At 41.2% G+C, this 17,367-nt stretch overlaps 1 protein-coding gene across 3 annotated transcripts in view; it reads right to left on the reverse strand.

Annotated features, from left to right (window-relative positions):
* Positions 1-17,367, reverse strand: part of TSPEAR (thrombospondin type laminin G domain and EAR repeats) — a 213,883-nt gene that overhangs the window by 93,971 nt on the left and 102,545 nt on the right. For 2 of the 3 annotated variants that reach the window (XM_069615843.1, XM_069615842.1), the window contains exons 2-7: positions 16,744-16,961; positions 15,073-15,311; positions 9,499-9,589; positions 6,808-6,967; positions 2,189-2,320; positions 462-694 (exon numbers count right to left, since the gene is read on the reverse strand). In XM_069615843.1, the coding sequence (XP_069471944.1) occupies positions 462-694; positions 2,189-2,320; positions 6,808-6,967; positions 9,499-9,589; positions 15,073-15,311; positions 16,744-16,896 (1,008 nt within the window). In that variant the 5' untranslated portion in view covers positions 16,897-16,961. Of the gene's footprint in view, positions 1-461; positions 695-2,188; positions 2,321-6,807; positions 6,968-9,498; positions 9,590-15,072; positions 15,312-15,751; positions 15,919-16,743; positions 16,962-17,367 lie in introns of those variants that run through there. The other variant, XM_069615844.1, reaches the window with a different exon arrangement.

A 17,367-nucleotide genomic window follows, 5' to 3' on the forward strand; every position in this document is an offset into this window, starting at 1 on the left:
TTGAGTGCCCTGAGTGACGACACAATTTTCCCATGGAGGCTTTTACACAGATAGAAATCAATCAAGAATATTAAAGGAAACTCAGCTGCCCACCAACCAGAAATGTATCATCCACTGTCCATACATGAGAAATTCACTATGGCTTTGGTAAGAATAGGCCAGAATCTACTGTATGCTAGGAAACCCTAATTCAATTCGGCTATTCCATGAGCCAGCCAATCCCGGCTCGATATCTTAAGAGAAGGGCTGCAACATGTGGCACTCCAAATGTTTTGCATTACATACCCAATTACCCCTAGCCAACATATTCAACGTTGAGGAATCATGGGAGTTTCAGTCCAAAATATCTGGAGAGCCACAGACTGCAGACCCCTGTAGCTAACACAGTAGAACAATGAGGCATCTCTATTTCAGACCTTAGTATAGTACACAAAACTTCTCCCAAGAAAATCAATAATAACCTTTTTGCCAATGGTGAAGTGCCTCCAGGCTTGGGCTTGGTATGTTCTCAGGTACTGGTAGGGTGCAAACTTTCCCTCGATCCACTTGTAAATTGCAGATCCAGGGTGAGTGTTTCTATTCGCTGTTGCTGCAAAGAGTCCAACATTGGGGATAGTAAAGATTTCAAGGCCCATTGTTTCAGAACCTGTAGCCAGATTCTGATACTCCTCCACATAGTCCAACCTCTCTTTCGCTGTAAAAGAGAAAGATTAAATTCATATGGTAGGTGGACAAACATGTGTCCCCAGAATTGGCATATTATCTCAACTCCCAACAGTATGTACATGTGTTACGCCTCATTTCATTTTACAGTGCAGATGAAACATTAAGCCTACATTAAAATCCACTGAAGAAGAATAATAGTAATGGATCATTCGAATATTGAAATATTGGCTGGTTGTTATAGAAGAATTCATTGAGAGCTGGCCACTATGTTCATAATCTTCTCTACATTTAGAATCAACTATTCATAGGGTTCGAGGGAGTGGTTTGGTCTTCAAATCATCTTTAAGTAATGGGGGGCTCACAGCAAGTGCACTATGTCACATGACAGGAAGTTCGAAGAGGCAACATTGCACATAACAGTAAGCCTTTTTATGTTCCTCATATCCAGACACTCATTTACAAGGGCGTGGCCAGTACATGGCTGATCTCAAACCAAGTAGCTCAATACCTTTAATCCTAGGATCAAACGAAGAGAAAGTAAAAAAATGAAACTCCATCCCCTTGTACCTTTTGCCCAATGCCACCCAAAGAGAGGAAAAAGAAAGAAAAGGAAAGACAAAGGTCAGCTATGAGGATTGGCCCCAATCGATCTCAAGCAACCCACAAAGAGATGAATAATAGACAAAATAGTAAAAAGGAGATAGAGCAAAGTGGGGTACACCCTGTTAAGCATGGACTGTGCAAGTTACTAGTGATACTTGAAATAATTGAAGACACCCCATTAACTATGCTCCAAATGGATTATTGAATTATCTTTTGAGGTATCTCCTAATATTAGCACCTCAAAAGATATCAGTTCCCACATTGCGTTTAGACACTCGTTAATTTCTGGTGGTGCTGTATTAAGCCGCATTTCATTCGTTATATTAATTGCTGAACAAATCAAGGTAACCAACAATGCTAGCTTGCTCTGGCCCTCTTAGAGTACGTAATAGAATCCAACTAGGGTACTGAATAATGTTCGTCTATATACTATTGGTGATGTATTTAAGTTCTGAATTCCAATATGACTCCAGTTCATGGCAGATTTCAAACATAGATTTGACAAGTGGTGAGAGCACCAGGAACAGTTGGTTACCGCACCAAGCTCTTCCTTAGACGTTTAGTATTAGTAAAGGCAGCCGGCTGCAGGAACCCTTGGGACCGTGCTCTTGTGCCCGAAATGAAGATTGTGTGTGTTTGTGTTGGATTCCTACACAATTGGCGCTTTACATATCTCTTACATGCTTCCTATGTTGTTTAGCGATGAAAGATATAGTCCACTCGTTTTAGCTTGATACCATTAGAAATGTATTATGGCTCCCACTGTGATAATACATTTCTAATGGTATCAAGCTAAAACGAGTTTTAAACATTGCTGTGGACCTGGCTACCTCCAGGTCAGTTTTAGCATCGACCGACCACTTCCTTGGTGAACATTCAGCTTTGCAAATGAGTCAAATATAACATAAGCATACTGCACCTTCCAGGACAGAAATCCATTCCTTGCCATCACAGATAAAGAGTCCTTTCCGAAAAGCATCCAACCAGAACTGAGCACTTTCATTTTTCGAGCAGATGGGGCGGGAGCCAAGAGTTACCCTCATATCGGCTTCTATGCACAAAAGATGAAAGGCAAAAGAGAGAGTTGGAATTATGTAGGCAACATTGGAGAGCATGAGTTTTGATATTTACTGTTATAGAAAAACACAGAAAAAATGCCTCAAAATATCAGACTCGCAGAAGTAGATCATTTTATATAAAGGGCATGCCCTAAACATAATTTAATGCAGGATTAAAATCATAGAACATTATAATTAAAACTCTAGTTTATAAACAGAGGGGAAAAGCATTTAAAATAAGCATTGCAGCACTTAATGGCATGCACAAAACACAGAAGAATGCAATTTAAATGGGCATCAGGAGTCTCGGGAGGATAGCTCAGGGGCAACACGCTCGCCTTGGAAGCAAGACGACGTGAAGCAACACAGGTTTGATCCAAGGGTCCGTGCATTAAGCGCATTATAAATAAACAATTACATTATAACTGCAGGATCGTTTAATGTAAAATACATATCAAAGGGTACTGCTTTAAACACATTGACCATATGAAATTGAAAAAAGCATTGCTCACGGAAAAGAAAAGAAATTCAAACACATCATGAACATAGAAAAGTAACTATAACAAAGCAATTATAAACATTAAAAATTAGAACACAATGGCCTGCATTTTAGCAAAGAAAAACAGAAGTTAAATGTATTAGTGTAGACACAGACCAAAAATAAACATTAATGTAACCATGCAAAAAAGAATTTAAAGGCAGGGTTATTCAGACTGAAAATGGGTTAGATCACACATCCCCAAATCAAGAATGGGATATGTGAAGCAAATGAAGGGCTGATTGCAAGTACAAGGCCTGTAGCCAGACCCCAAAGACATATTCAATTGTTGGTGTGTTTTTGCAATGGAATATGCATTGGCTTGCTCACTGAGCTATTCTATGTATGATTTTGGGGAGTTGGGGAGACTTGCCATCATTTCAGAGCCAAGGTATCAGTATTTAAAGATTTAGAAAAATCAAAGTAGTATTAGTTGTTTGTTTGTTTGTTTATGTATTTGGTAATGCGTGCCAAACCCATTAAGTAGCCAGGCGCAGTAGAGGTCAAGACAACTTAAACTTGGTTACATAATGTGTACAGAGAAGCATATAGTATACAAAAAAACAGTTTGAACATAGGCTGCCAGGATAGTTACAGTGGCATACAGAAGGATTTTACATGTAGAAAAAAGGATACTTACAGGTTAGCATATACAAAGAAAATGATATGGTAAAGATGGGGTAATAAATATAGGTATATATAAGAATATATATAATGTTTATCAGGAAGGCAGAGAGATGGGACTGAATACAGAATTATGAGCACTTGTCCACCCTAAGTAATTACGTATGTTTGTCAAAAAGATCTTACAATTTGAAAACTGCCAAAGGCTATTTGTTATATCCATCGCTGCCATTGCACAGGTTTATACTTTTGATGTGCTTAAATTGTCTTCCTGTTTTGACAGTATTGGGTCCAGCTTTAAAATTAACTAAGGAACGAAGATCCTCTCGAATTTGTAAAGTAAATACGCCCCCCCCCCCCTTTAAACTGGGAAACATGTGTTAACTAAGTGCTATGAGCTTGCCCCAATGTATACCTAAAATGTAGGGATATTTGCATATAATTTGGAATCTACGCAAAGTGAAACCTTTTGGATATACTACACAGCACTACAATTAGCACTGTACAGGGTTTGGTCATTAAAAGACTTCACAAATTGTGAATTATGCGGTAGTATTAGTACACAGTGATTAGAAGTGAATGAATGTGTACATTCTTGTACACTTTTGTGTGTTTTAATTCAGATTGTATAAAAGATTAATTTTAATTGTGATAGTGTGGAAGATTTTTGGATGATTTTATGATAATATGATATGAATTGTATATTAATTGTTGTCTTATGAAATTATGCAATGTAAAGGTTGAATGTGTATTTTATTTGTATTGTATAATGTTTTGTTATGATATGAAAAGTATAAATATAAACTATATCACATTAAATTGAATACAAAATATAAAAAAACAATTTGAAAATGTGATTACGAGCACAGAAATATTTATTTTAGTCAACATTTAAAATAAATTGATAACATTTAAAAAACAAATCAAAATACAATCTGATGTTAGGTTTGTAAAAAGAGAAACATAGAATCTAAAGTTAGGTACACAAAGATTGTACTTTTGAACTCACGCATGCATATAAGAATAGAGAAACAGCATTTACCAGTCGAATAGTACATTCAAAATGAAATACTGTAACACAAAGATTATATTATAGTACAATTTAACTGCAAAGCAGGTTTAAGAAACCCAGAAAAGTGAACACATTGGCAGGGTTATCATCCTAGAGTGGATAAGCTAAATAGATTGACCAAATTAAAAAGTATTATGATTGCAAAGATAGGAGAGTAGCATTTAATAGCAGAGTCCTAAACATAACACCCGATTGAGGTTTCATTTTCAAAAGACAAATTTAATGTACATTAAAAACATGATTGCTAATAAGGACAAAGCATACAGCAATATGACAAGTATGGATTACAAAATGTAAAGATTTCATTATGAATACAAAGAAATGTAAAGATATGATTTTGAATATATATACTGACTTTATAGCTAAGTTTAGTAACACTTGCATATGTAACATAAAAACATACAACTTGAAATCTGGAATAGAAATGTTTAGAGATAGAATTGGAAAACATATTTGTTAGTTATAGTTTATGTCCCAGATCCATCTAGCCTGAAATAAGTTCCTACCTAACCCAATATCCCAGAGTCCATTTTGTAACTATTCATATTAACCTCTTCTCAGAGTTCACTGTTTTTTTCTGAAAGGGAAATAATGGGCTATTGCCCCGTTTTCTAGTGTTCTGTTACTGGGAATCTGCTGGGAGTGCTGGAATCTTCTTCCGTATCCACTCCTTTTTGTTTCAACCAGCAATTCATTGATGGTTGTTGGGGGCATGCTTTTGGACTTCACAATCTCCGTACATTCTGGTCTTCCTCCACTGACATTCCATGATTTCAAAAGACTTGTAGCATAACCGTTTGTATGAATCAAACTGTAGTAAAAGAGTCCAGTTTGCTTCAAAGTTCTGCACCCTCTACTAGTTGCTGCATGCTGCTCAGACCATTTAAAGCATTTGTCATGATTTTATACCTGAACTTCTGGCACTGAGATGCACTAGCCAAAGACACCTTGAAATTACTTGAATATGGTCTCAGCTTTAGGAATGCCCATTCGGACCAACTAGGAGGCCCTGATGAGTGTGCAACTATTGGTTATTGCATGAATAACTTATACCATCTGTAATTAACACCTAAGTGTGGTTATAAATGTGACTAGACATAATCTTCACAAAGAACCTAGTGGAGTGTTAACTATGTGTACATTTGATCTTTTAGAAACGAGTCGGGAGATTAGTAGGAAGTGACAATGAAAGTGCCCTTATATGACTACGCCTGTGGCCCTTTGGGAGTGTAAGGTACTCAGCCAAAACCTTATGCACAAGTAGTTTGCCAAAGACAGGTTTCCAAAGTTTGCAGTTTGAGATGTATCCTTTTCTTATTCTTCAAATTCATGAAAACGTCAATAATGCCCCTATCTACACCCATGCTGTGAAAATAAAAATCACATCAGTTGGAGAGATTGCGCATGCTTACTGTGCCAGTGACACTCAAAACATTTGATTTTAAGTTAAGTGAACAGATTAGTGCACAAAGACCAGGCATACACCTGTTTTGAATACCCTCCCAATTTAGGAGCATGTGTTACTGGCCCATTTTTTCATGACATGCACAATGCGCTCCTCGCCAGACATACCTTCACAGGGGAAGTCTAGTTTTTGAAAACTGTTTATAAGTTGCATCTGGGTACATTATGGCTTCCAAAAAGTAAAATGCTTTGCGATTTCAGCCCCTAGGTTTCAACTATTCCACACCTGAGCTGCGACTTGGACAACGCTAGGTGATTAACCACGGATGATCCTGCTCGTCTTTCACCTGCAGCATGTATGTGCTTAAAATTCATCAATTTCAGTGACCTTCCACACCTCACTCCAGCACAGTTCACAATCAGGTTACACGTCCACAGTCTCTCTCCCACTCATTAATTGGCAGACCTAGACACATGTCCCCTCATAATCACTCCCTCACATACTTAGTCATTCTTCCATTCACTCGACTACTGTAGAACTCTCACTCACACTTGTACTTGAACTCAAATACTGCACATTGATAATCAGTTGGCCACACTACCTCCCACTTACACTTACTCTCATTCACTCGCACACATGCAATAACAAAAACAATGTTCAATGACAACCCCACTCATCGACTCACTCATACACAATTGGATATTAACTCCCTCACTCATTCACACTCACCCACACTCACACATAACGCACTGACTTATGCCGACTCAGAGCATAGCACACAGTTTGCCTTCAGAATTGCTGATCGTTCAGTACGTGAGTCTGGTCACTCTGGTGTACTCACCGTAGGGATAGGTGAGCTGAATCTCATTCTTTGCCAGTTTCACTGGCAGATCCTCCAGCAGTGGAGGCACAACCAGTGTTGCTAGCTGAGGACGGGCATTCGGGCAGATCTTTGGGGTACCGTCAGATCCTGGCACCAATACGAGCTGCCTTATCAACCCCTGGGAAGAACGGGAAAACAACATGAACATAATGGTGGCAGAAAAGAGGTAACATGCAAAATCACTGAGTTTCATTAAACAACTAAAGGTTCTGCTTGATTAAATCCATTTCACGCTTTACACAAAAACAAATTTATTTCGGAGACATTCTTTCTGACTTTGCCCTATCAAGATTTTGGGTTCCTGTGCTTTTCCTAAGAATGGGGAAGTGGACTATAAAAAAGTAATGAGAGGTGAAGTGGACTATAGGGGAAAGTGAGGCACGTTGCCTCTGAAAGCCAGAGAAGGCTGAGGAAGGATGTGTCACTTGCTAGTTTGGTCTGGGCAGATGACTGGTTCGCCACAGTCCTAATACTCTTTATTTTTCCAATGTTTTCCCACCCCTAACCCCAGGGAAACCTCTGTTTCCATACAGATAAGCACTGTGCGGGCCTTCCTCTGTTGAATAATGTCTTAACATAAAGCCAATGGTTCACAATCAGGCACTTGAAAAATGTAAATGTTTTAGCTTTATAATGCCTGTTTTAGGGGTAATTCTGCCTGTCATTGAAGCATGCTGGCGTTTGCTGTGCCCTCATGGGTACCTACTTTAAAAACATAAGCAGAGCTTTACAGTGAATGTCCCAAATCCCTGGTGGCAGTGAATAGGAGGTCTTGTTAACTGAATGCAGTGGGGGCAGACCCCCTCTCACTAAAATGAAGTGCAGAAAAAATTGACGAAGTGATTACTGCCTCCAAATGTGCAAAAACAGAAATCATAGTGCTTTAAAGCACAAGTGCTGTCTACCAATTATGTTTATGAAGTCATAATACTTTAAATAACGACTAACGTAATCATTAGTGCATGATAAAGTGTATGTGCTATGGAAAATAGGTTAGAAACTAACCAGGGGTTAAGATATGACCAGAAACAGGCTAATCCACCATTCTGTGACAGGCCATCCCCTTTAAGACAACATTACCTTTAACAAGAATAATGTCTATTTAATGAAATTAATTTCTGTAGACAGTGTTGAAATTAGTCAGCAGCCAGCACGAGACGTTCCAAGGCCACAAATCTCTAATCTTTGACAGTGTACTCAGTGGAATCAGATAAGGTCTGAGAGTATACAGTGAATGACGCAGTTGTCTGGTTTTGTTGGCAAAAAGAACACAGCTGATGCCCAAATTAGGGCCTCTGGAACAGGAAATCCAATGGTGAGTGCCAAAATGTATCTCAAGTTGAAGGTTAAGCACAGAATGACCAATTGCCAGGTAAGGGATTGATGTCAATGGAAAGCCTTGCTTATGAGTGTATTTAAAAAAGTTGGGGGCTAGTCTTAGCTCCCTACAAACTGTACAAAAGGAGGACTGATTTCAGTGTTAAAAAAGCTGAGCTCCTGTGATGTCCAAGGTGTATGCGGTGTGTCGGTGTGAGCTGAATAAAACCTGATGTCTTGAAAAAGCCTGTCTCTGCCTCATGGTGTGCTTCCAGAGTTCCTTTCTACATCTAGAGATGCAAGGCTCAAGAAAGAAAAAGATGGTGGTGGGACTATCTTTACAACAGGCTAGCAATGGTGCTAGAACAGTAAATTATGCTGACCCGGAATTTCAGGAAATAAGGTCTTTGAAAAATGATGTACGATTATCTTGTTTCCTCATCACCAACGCAACTCAACTTCCAAGGATTTAAACGTAATTCACAAAGAATTGATGAAGGCTATTTCAGAGATGCTCCAGGAATCTCCATGTCTGCTCCAATCACAGGCTTTGTGGATCATGTATAAGCCAGCAGATGCAAATCTTATATACTCACCTGCATCTCCTAATTTGCTCCAGTGCAAATCTTGTTGAATCAGGCTCATAGTCCTAAAATAGCCCTTACTGCCGCAAGCTTAACGTTTCAAAGCACATTGAATAGCCTTTACAACAGCTCAATAATGGTACTTACTCTGTTGATGTTACAAGATGGAAAGGATGAGAAACCCCAAAGGGGTTCATAACAGTGGCTTGCTGGTTGATAACTGATTGTATACCTCCAAAACGGAAGAATGATGCCAAATAGCAGCATTAAATGAATCAAAGGTTTTCTTGTTGATGTCAACAATTCCATCTTAGTGGTTCATAATTTTTTCAACCTTGATACACTATTTTGACTTTGCTTTGAATTGTTAACACTGCTCATGTATTTATCCATTATCATCTTTTTTGAAATATTGTACATGTTTCTGCTGTTCTCTATAGCTTTTTGTCTTTATTCCATATAATTCTAATAAAAAACGTATTTATCACACAAAAAACTCCCATGTTACGGTGTGGTCATTTAAAACGACCTTTTTATATGACCAGAGTTACTGCCCCATTGTTAAACTCTGAGAATTCCCCAGAATGCCAGTGTTTCTAAAAAGGCTGGGGCTGTATCGGTCCCATATCCGTCTTCATATCTGAGACTGACTCTGCCCCGTATCTACCCACTATTCTGAGACATCAGACTATTGGAAAATCTCCTGACTCCACAACAGGCCTGTCCGCTTCTGCTGTGATATACTCACAGTGAAGAAACCTTTCCGTCTCTTGCGGCTTCCAATGTACATTCTGGATCCGTTGGTACTCAGAGATGAAGGAAATGGGGTGACAGCTATCCTAAAATGCAAAATGAAATAGCAAATAAAGTTTTGTGCTCAACTGATCCTCATACAGCACAACAGACCAAAGAGTGAAATGACCCAAGGAAATGTTTTAAATCAGTTATTTCAATGAATCAGCCAATAGCATGCATTGATATATAAATTAAACAAGAATCAAATTGTTGGACCCCCGGCCTTGGTTCAGTCCTTCAGATAGCAGTCACTTTATCAATACATTTATAAACTGTGTTTTCTGTATAAAAATCTAACTTAAAAAAAATTTGCATTGATGTTCATCAGAATCCAAACATGCAGAAATCCTAGATTCTAAGGTGACAGCGATAAATACATTGTACCTTGGGGTTTTAGATTTAGTATTGGGAATTTAGAATTCTATACATCACTATTTTCAATGTTGTGATGTGTTCCTCTGACAACATGTAAATATTTAAAGTTACTGAATATTAGATAAAGAGACGAGAAAGCTCTAGGGCCGCATTTTATAGTGGACTTCTAAAGGAATTTCTTTAAATGGTTTGTTTGGCGGAAAGCGGTTTTGTCTCATTAAATCACTTTGTTGCAGATCTTGTCTACCCTACACCTGACCTGCCCAGAGGCCCTGTCAAAAGCCGTGCTTATGGCCGGATAAGAAAGTCTATTGGACAGCCACCCTCCCCTCCTCTACCACAGAAAACATGAAGGTTAAACCATGGCATGCCTCGGAGACCATCTGTTGCTACTTGAACAGTGACGGCTATCCCAAAACCCTGTTGTCTGTACATTTGATATTATAGATGTATCAGGTGTCTAAAACATGGTTCTTTAAGTCCAATCCTTGAGAGCCTCAACCGCAGTCGTATTTTAAGATAACCAATGGCTACACTTAAGCTGTGTGAATAACTCAGGAGCAATGTGCTTGCCTTAGGAACAAAAGGATGCTGTGCAACATGGGTTCGATTCTCAGCCCAACGTAGCATGACGCACCATATGAACCAACAATTATTATTTTTATGTGAATCACTAGTTATTATTAATATGCATATGTCATGCAGGGTGAGATAGGCAGGAGTACAAGAAGAGTGGTGGAATGAGGAAATTTCAACGTCATGGCCAGTACCTTAGAGGGGCTTACAGGGGGGTAAATTGGGCACGTCATGAGCAGAGGCAGGAGTTACATGCTTGTCCCAATGGCAGTGGTACCCTTGGCATTGTTCAAACTGTGTTCAGTGTGGGTGCCAGTGACAGGATCCTGCCAAGCGTATGTACCTGGCCCGATGGGCTGTGGTAACCCACTACAGTTTTTACCAGAGACACCGATCAAGTCAGGCACTGATATTCTACCAAGCACAGCTGAAATGTTGGCAATTTTGCAGTTTATCTCTATCTGTGAAGAGGACCCTCAATCTAAGAGCATGATTTGTGGTCAATTATCTGCTACAACCATATACTCCAAATAATTGTTCTATGTTCCCGCTCCAATTATGCACCAATGGCCTGTGCCAACCACTTGATCCAATAACCTGCTCCAACAAACCTTCTCCAATTAACTTCTCCAACCATCTGCTTCACGAATCTGCTCCAACCACCCACTGAAATTACCTGCTCCAATCAGCTGCCTCTGCCACTGACTCTTCCTTCTCCAGCGGGTTTCTCCAATTACCTGCTCCAACCACTTGCTCCAATCATAGCCTCCAATTACCTCAGCCAATCACGCAGTCCAACTATCTGCTCCAGGTATCTGCTGCAATTAACTACTCAGACAAGCTGGTCCAATTTCCTGCTCCAACCACCTGATCCAATCCCTCCCCAACTACTTGATCCAATGACCTGTTTCCATGACCTGCTCCAAGTTACCTGCCTTAAGCACCCGCTCAAATTTCCTGTTTTTATTACCTTCTCAAACAACTTGCTCCACCTTTTAGTAAGCTGGACAATTTTTCCGAGACCTGTATGTTTTTCGTTGACCTGATTTTGTTTATGTTTGTAGACATTGATGTGTTTGCATGTAGCATGTGCACACTTTCCTGCGAGCTACATGTGCTTTTAAGTGGACTGCAAGTGCATGACATTGACCCTCAGTACTTGTCAGTCAGTGACTTGAATGTGTCTGCTACTGACATGTATGCTACAAAGAATTATATCTGTGTAGAAATGCACACTTCACAGAACAGTAAACTAAGGGGTAGGAGGGTCAATTGGCTTGTTCAGCCTTCACTTAGTTGCTCCTCTTTACTAGATCAGGGAGTTCATTTAGGGGTGGCCAGGGGTACCAGCTGCTAACCCTGACTTCCTATGTTGTACCCCTTGCATTGCCCTTGTGAACCCTGGATCCCAAGAAATAGCAGAAAGGGCTCTCACAAGTGATCCAAGTGTCTCGGGAGGATAGCTCAGTGGCAACGTGCTTGCCTTGGAAGCAAGACGACATGTAGCAACACAGGTTCGATCTCCGGGTCCATGCTTACTAACCTCTGGGTATTAAGCATGTTATAAATAACCTATCATATAATTCCCTTTGAAGAGCGAGTCTGTGAAAGGACACCATCCATGAGCCCAGCTTTCACCCCTGTCTTCAAACGCTAAAGATGACTGTATGATTTGCAATTATTTTAAAAAATGTAAGTAATAAATCACACACTTCATTTATTCACTTAACCAGGAGTCCTCTTAGCATTGGCCAGACCTCATCCTTATCAGATTTGACCCGAGCTACTGAGTTCTTGCAATCTAATTTGTGTCCCACTACTGCTGTTTTTTTTTAAGTAAGTTAGTTTTAGCTAAAGATCTCTGCTGAGCCAACGAACGTACTGCAACAAGAATTATCCAAGGGGCAACCTGTAAAGTACAGTGTGTGTTCTCTGATAATCTGTGTGCACAGGGTGAGCTGTTTTGCTAGTATATTAGTACGGTGCATTTTAGGCTAAGCTAGGCAATTGTCACTGACAACATGCATATGTTAATTGAAACTGATATGTGATGCTTTGCCTTGCGCCTGGTGAGCGTGCAATGCATAATGTCAGGGTGGATAGGAAGTGGTTGGCTCTGACCTGGGTCCATCCTGCAGTTCACAGCTTTAAAGCTCAAATGGGCAGACTCAGCCCTTCACCATTCCCAGGTTGATAAAGTGCCACGTGATTAGGTGTTAATAACAGATGTTACATCACTTACAAGAAGGCAACACCGGCATAAAGCACTATATAAAATTATTAGATTATGAGGCATTTCCTGGGATTGAATGACATTACAGGGACAATTGAGGCTGCGCCTGGCATATGATCGCAGCAGCTGGATGTGTATGGCCGCGTCTTGCACATTATGAATGTACAGGCATTACCCTGCATCGGCTTGCATTTCTGAAGCATTTGAGACTGCACTTGGCACATGATGGCAGCACCTGCACATGTGAGTCTGTACCTCACACACCGTTAGTTTACCTGGCATATGAAAACATGTAATTACTGGCATTAGATGGCATTGCTGTGTCATTTCAGGCTGCACTTGGCAAACAATGGCAACAGTCAGGCATATGAGAATGTACCTTGCATATGGGGACCAAACCAGGAGCAGGGGGCATTATGTGGCATTAATGACATTTTTGAGGATGCACTCGGCATATGATGGCAGCACCTGCACATTTGATGCTTCCCTCACATATGGTGAACATGCCAGGGGTATGAGAACCTAAGTGGCATTCAAGGGCATTTCGCAGGAATTGGAGACTGCACTCAGCATGTGATTGTAGCATCTGGTCATGCCATGCAGTGGCTTACATATCCGGTCATAACAGGAAACCTAGGCTATAAGAGACCTAAGATAGCAGTATATGCATATAGAAGGCTACACTTGGCATATTATGGCAGCACGTGGGAATGCCTGGCTATATTAAGCATTTAATGACTATACCTGCACTGTGAGTCTATAACTACCATACGATGGCATGAAGAGACCATATGCAGCTGTTTTGGCACAGAAAGGCAATCCCTCTAGACTAGTGGGCCCCCCCTGAGCAAAGTTTGGGCAGGCCGGGCCCCCCCAAAAGTGCTAGATGGACAGTATGTAGAAATCGCTATGAACCTTTGCTTGCCGTTACCGCACCCTACTCCCAGTGCAGACCCTGGGCTCTCCCCACCGTACTCCCACCACTATCCCAGTGCTGCCACCCATCCTGCTCCCACCACAGTCCCATAACACAAGCATACACACATCCATACACATTTAAATAAAAAATAAATCGGCATAAACATACCTTCTGCAGGGGCCTGCGAGTGGTTGCTAAAATACCCCGCTCCAGGTTGCTCTGCCCGTATGTGCGAGGAGGCGCAGGAGCACCCCCTCGCACATACATACATGCAGTGCCCCAGCCAGCATTTCCAATGAGCTATGCAAGACTGGCGAAGCAAAACACCCCCAGCGTTGCATGGCTCAGGGATCATGTGCGGCTGGGGAAATGAACTGTCAAAGGCAAACAGTGTTTCCCTTTGATAGTTCAGCCAGCCCAGGAACACCACCTCAGCTGGAAAAAGCAGCTGAGGGAATGCTCCGTGTTTCACTGGGCTGGCTCCTCGGCTCCTCCATAATGGGTGAGGTGGCCAGTGGGTGGACGCCCCCTCACCCATTATGGAAGAGCCGGCAGGCTTGGACTGGCCTATATGTCAATAGGGCGATGACCATAGCAAAAATGAAAAATGCTAGTGTAGGCCAGTCAAAATGGGCCACTTTTTTGGCCAATGTGTGCAGTTTGACGACTTACTTCACTATGCAGCTAGTAGTTTTGACCATTGTTGCTGAATAAATATTCTTTAAATAACACAATTTGTTTACATTTGAACAAAAAACAACCTCTTGTGTACTATTCAAACAGTCTGTGACTAAAGGACTGAATTTTCATTTGCAACTGCTGGCCATTTTTTCATTGGTGCCTAAAACCGTTTTATGGTCCAGTCTGACCATGTGAGCTGTCCCTTCCCATTTCCTCCAATCTAAAAAAAAAAAAAAACTTTTTTGTTTTTACATTTCATGCTGGGCTCTGGCACCCCCCCCCCTGGGATGCGGCCGCGCCCCACAGTTTGAAGACCTCTGCTCTAAACTATATTAGTTCTGCTGGGTGTAACCCTGTGATATCATGAATACACCCATGCCATATTAAAGCATCACCTTAGCTGAAATATGGTTAATAGTCTATATGCTTTAGTAGCAATTTGCTGTTGTATTAATTGTAAACATATTTGGGTTGTTTTTAAATCCGCAATGTCACTTGCGGGTTGTCACAAAAGGCCCTGTGACAGCACTTCCCGTGATGTAATCAGGTGCAAAGGTCCTTCTGGTGACTTCTGGTGATGTCATTGAGTGTGTGATATCAATCCGTCCAACCCCCCTCCCCCAGTACAGTGAATTGGCCCTCCTATGCAAGATCGGAAACAACAGAGCCAAAGAGCCACTGTTGAATGTGCAACAATCATACACTAGTATATAGAAGTATTGCTTGCAACACACTACACTTACACATCCAATGGTATGCTGCAATCAATGCTGAGAGAAATAGAGCTCCCAGACACTGCCAGGACCAGCGTGTGCCACTGGTTATCGGCCAGTCTGATATCTCGAAAGGTCACGCGGGTCTGCCAGCCATTGGCATGATCTCGGTTCCAGAAGAGGAAGTGGAGTTTGCTCATAGAATACCGCAACCCAACCAGGACGTTCTTGCTTCCTTCTTTGATCATGGTAAAGATGTATTCATTTTTCTGGGGGGGAAAAAGAGTAAAAGGGTTTAACATCTATTCAGCCTCCCTCAGTAAGTCGCAGTCGATGAGTGCCATGCGTTATTACCACTATGGCATGAAGTCACCACTTTTCTTTTAGAAAAAACAATGATTTGTCAGTACTCAATAGTTCATAGAGTCTCCTTATGCTAGTTCCATTTGACAGACTAACGTGGTGCTCGGTGGGTATGGGGGGGAGTCTATTGTCTAGGCAGCTTTAGGGCCGTTGTATGTTGCAGATCACCTCCAGTTCCCCAGTGGAATCTGGGACAAAACAGTAAGGAATAAAGTCAGACCTAGCTAACGACGATTGGTGACTTTTGGACAAACTTTCTGCCGATTTCAGAACTGGACCTGTTAGTCACATACTATGTTTCACGGAGTTAGGCATGATAGATTTGTAGTTTCAAAGTTGGACATACTTCCATGACGATGGCTGCTGCTAATCCATCTAACATGGCTGGCGATGCTCTGTCAAGTCGGTCTTTGAAGTGGAAGATTACCCATAGACCAGGGGCTTCAGGGGCAAGCTGTCCACCCCCTTTTTTCAAAGTGTGGATGCCGTCACTCCACCCAGGGATTTTAAAGGCTGTGTGTAAAATGAGAAACATTGGCTGTTTTTTTTTATTTAAATTTACCAGTTCGCAGGCCAGGCACTTTACCATTGTTCCATATTACCTGATGAAAAATTATAAACAACTAAAAGTGAAATGTCACATTTCGGGATTGCATGTTCCAGGAAACACATTGGTATTGATTCTTGGAGTTTAAAACATGCACTTAGAGTTTTCAAAACACCATTAGAAGAAAATATCCTCTCTTGTTTTTTTGGTGTGTGTTAATTTCATAGAGGGCAAATGCCATTCGTCCTATGCAATTTGTATGGTTATGGAAAGTCATATGAATGAAATGTGTATAATAGTACTTCTGCCTGGATATATATATATATATATATCAATACATGTCCTTTCTTCATTGCAATATTGTGTTTAGGGCACGTATGTCTACGATGATTTGGGGCATTATAATAGCCGGTCTTTATGTGCATGTGGAGTGGCTAATAAGGGAGTTTGACATGTAAGGGATTGTGTCGCTGCACTATTGGAATTTCAGAGACAATGAGCCTCATTACGATAATGTTTCAATAAACTTACCACTTAATTTAGCAGTAAATGGCAAAGTTTTTCCATCTCAAAAGAAACAGGCAAAGAGCGAAGGGCACAGAATATGTGCTACATGCTTCCTTGTAGAAGTTGAGTGATTTAAGCAGAGTTGAGGCAGGTTGCCACACCAGTGTGCAGATGCCTGCACTGTGTCTAATCTTTAATTCATATAGGATGGCCGCACAAGCACAGTGGCCTGGTACACCTACCCCTAAACCTCTATGTGAAAAGAATACAGGAACAACGTTTACCTTAGGAGGCAGTCTGTCAATTTTCACAGTGAGGACAACTGAAAACTCCTCTGGGAAGAGATCACAGTGAACGAAGAACCGTGAAGCTGGGAAGCTGAGGGCATGTGCGGGAGCTGACAGTCGAAAACCACGAGCTCCCTGGGCCTGGATCATCCGTATCCCGCCTGGTTCCGTCCTAGAAGAAGCCACTTCTGATAGGATATCCAAAGGGCGCAAATCTATGTAAAATGGATTGCATGAAAATATGATTAACGTTCTGCAGAACAACCTGCAATGAGATCATGTGGTAGAGTAAGGAGGAGTGCCTGATAATAATAACAGTACCACTCTCTTCCGATTCCTGCAGGATTCTCCTGATAATGGCACATACAGCAGCAATGAACTTCCCATTCCCACGGAATCCCCCCGAAAATTAAAAACTCTTCCCTGCTCTCACAAGCACTCATCAAGTGCCCCCATACATGGTCCCCCACACCTGCTTTTCCCCTCCCTGTTCTTCTCCCATTAACCGCTTCCACTCTTTGGTTCGTGTTCTGCATTTTCTTTGCTGAGCGCATCTTCAGTTGTAGCCGCAGCTATCCCGCGAGTTTCCCCAGGTATTCCCCCTATAATCCAAAATGTTTG

Source organism: Ambystoma mexicanum, chromosome 9 (genome assembly GCF_040938575.1).
Source record: "Ambystoma mexicanum isolate Mex_15411 chromosome 9, UKY_AmexF1_1, whole genome shotgun sequence".
NCBI classification, from domain to species: domain Eukaryota; kingdom Metazoa; phylum Chordata; class Amphibia; order Caudata; family Ambystomatidae; genus Ambystoma; species Ambystoma mexicanum.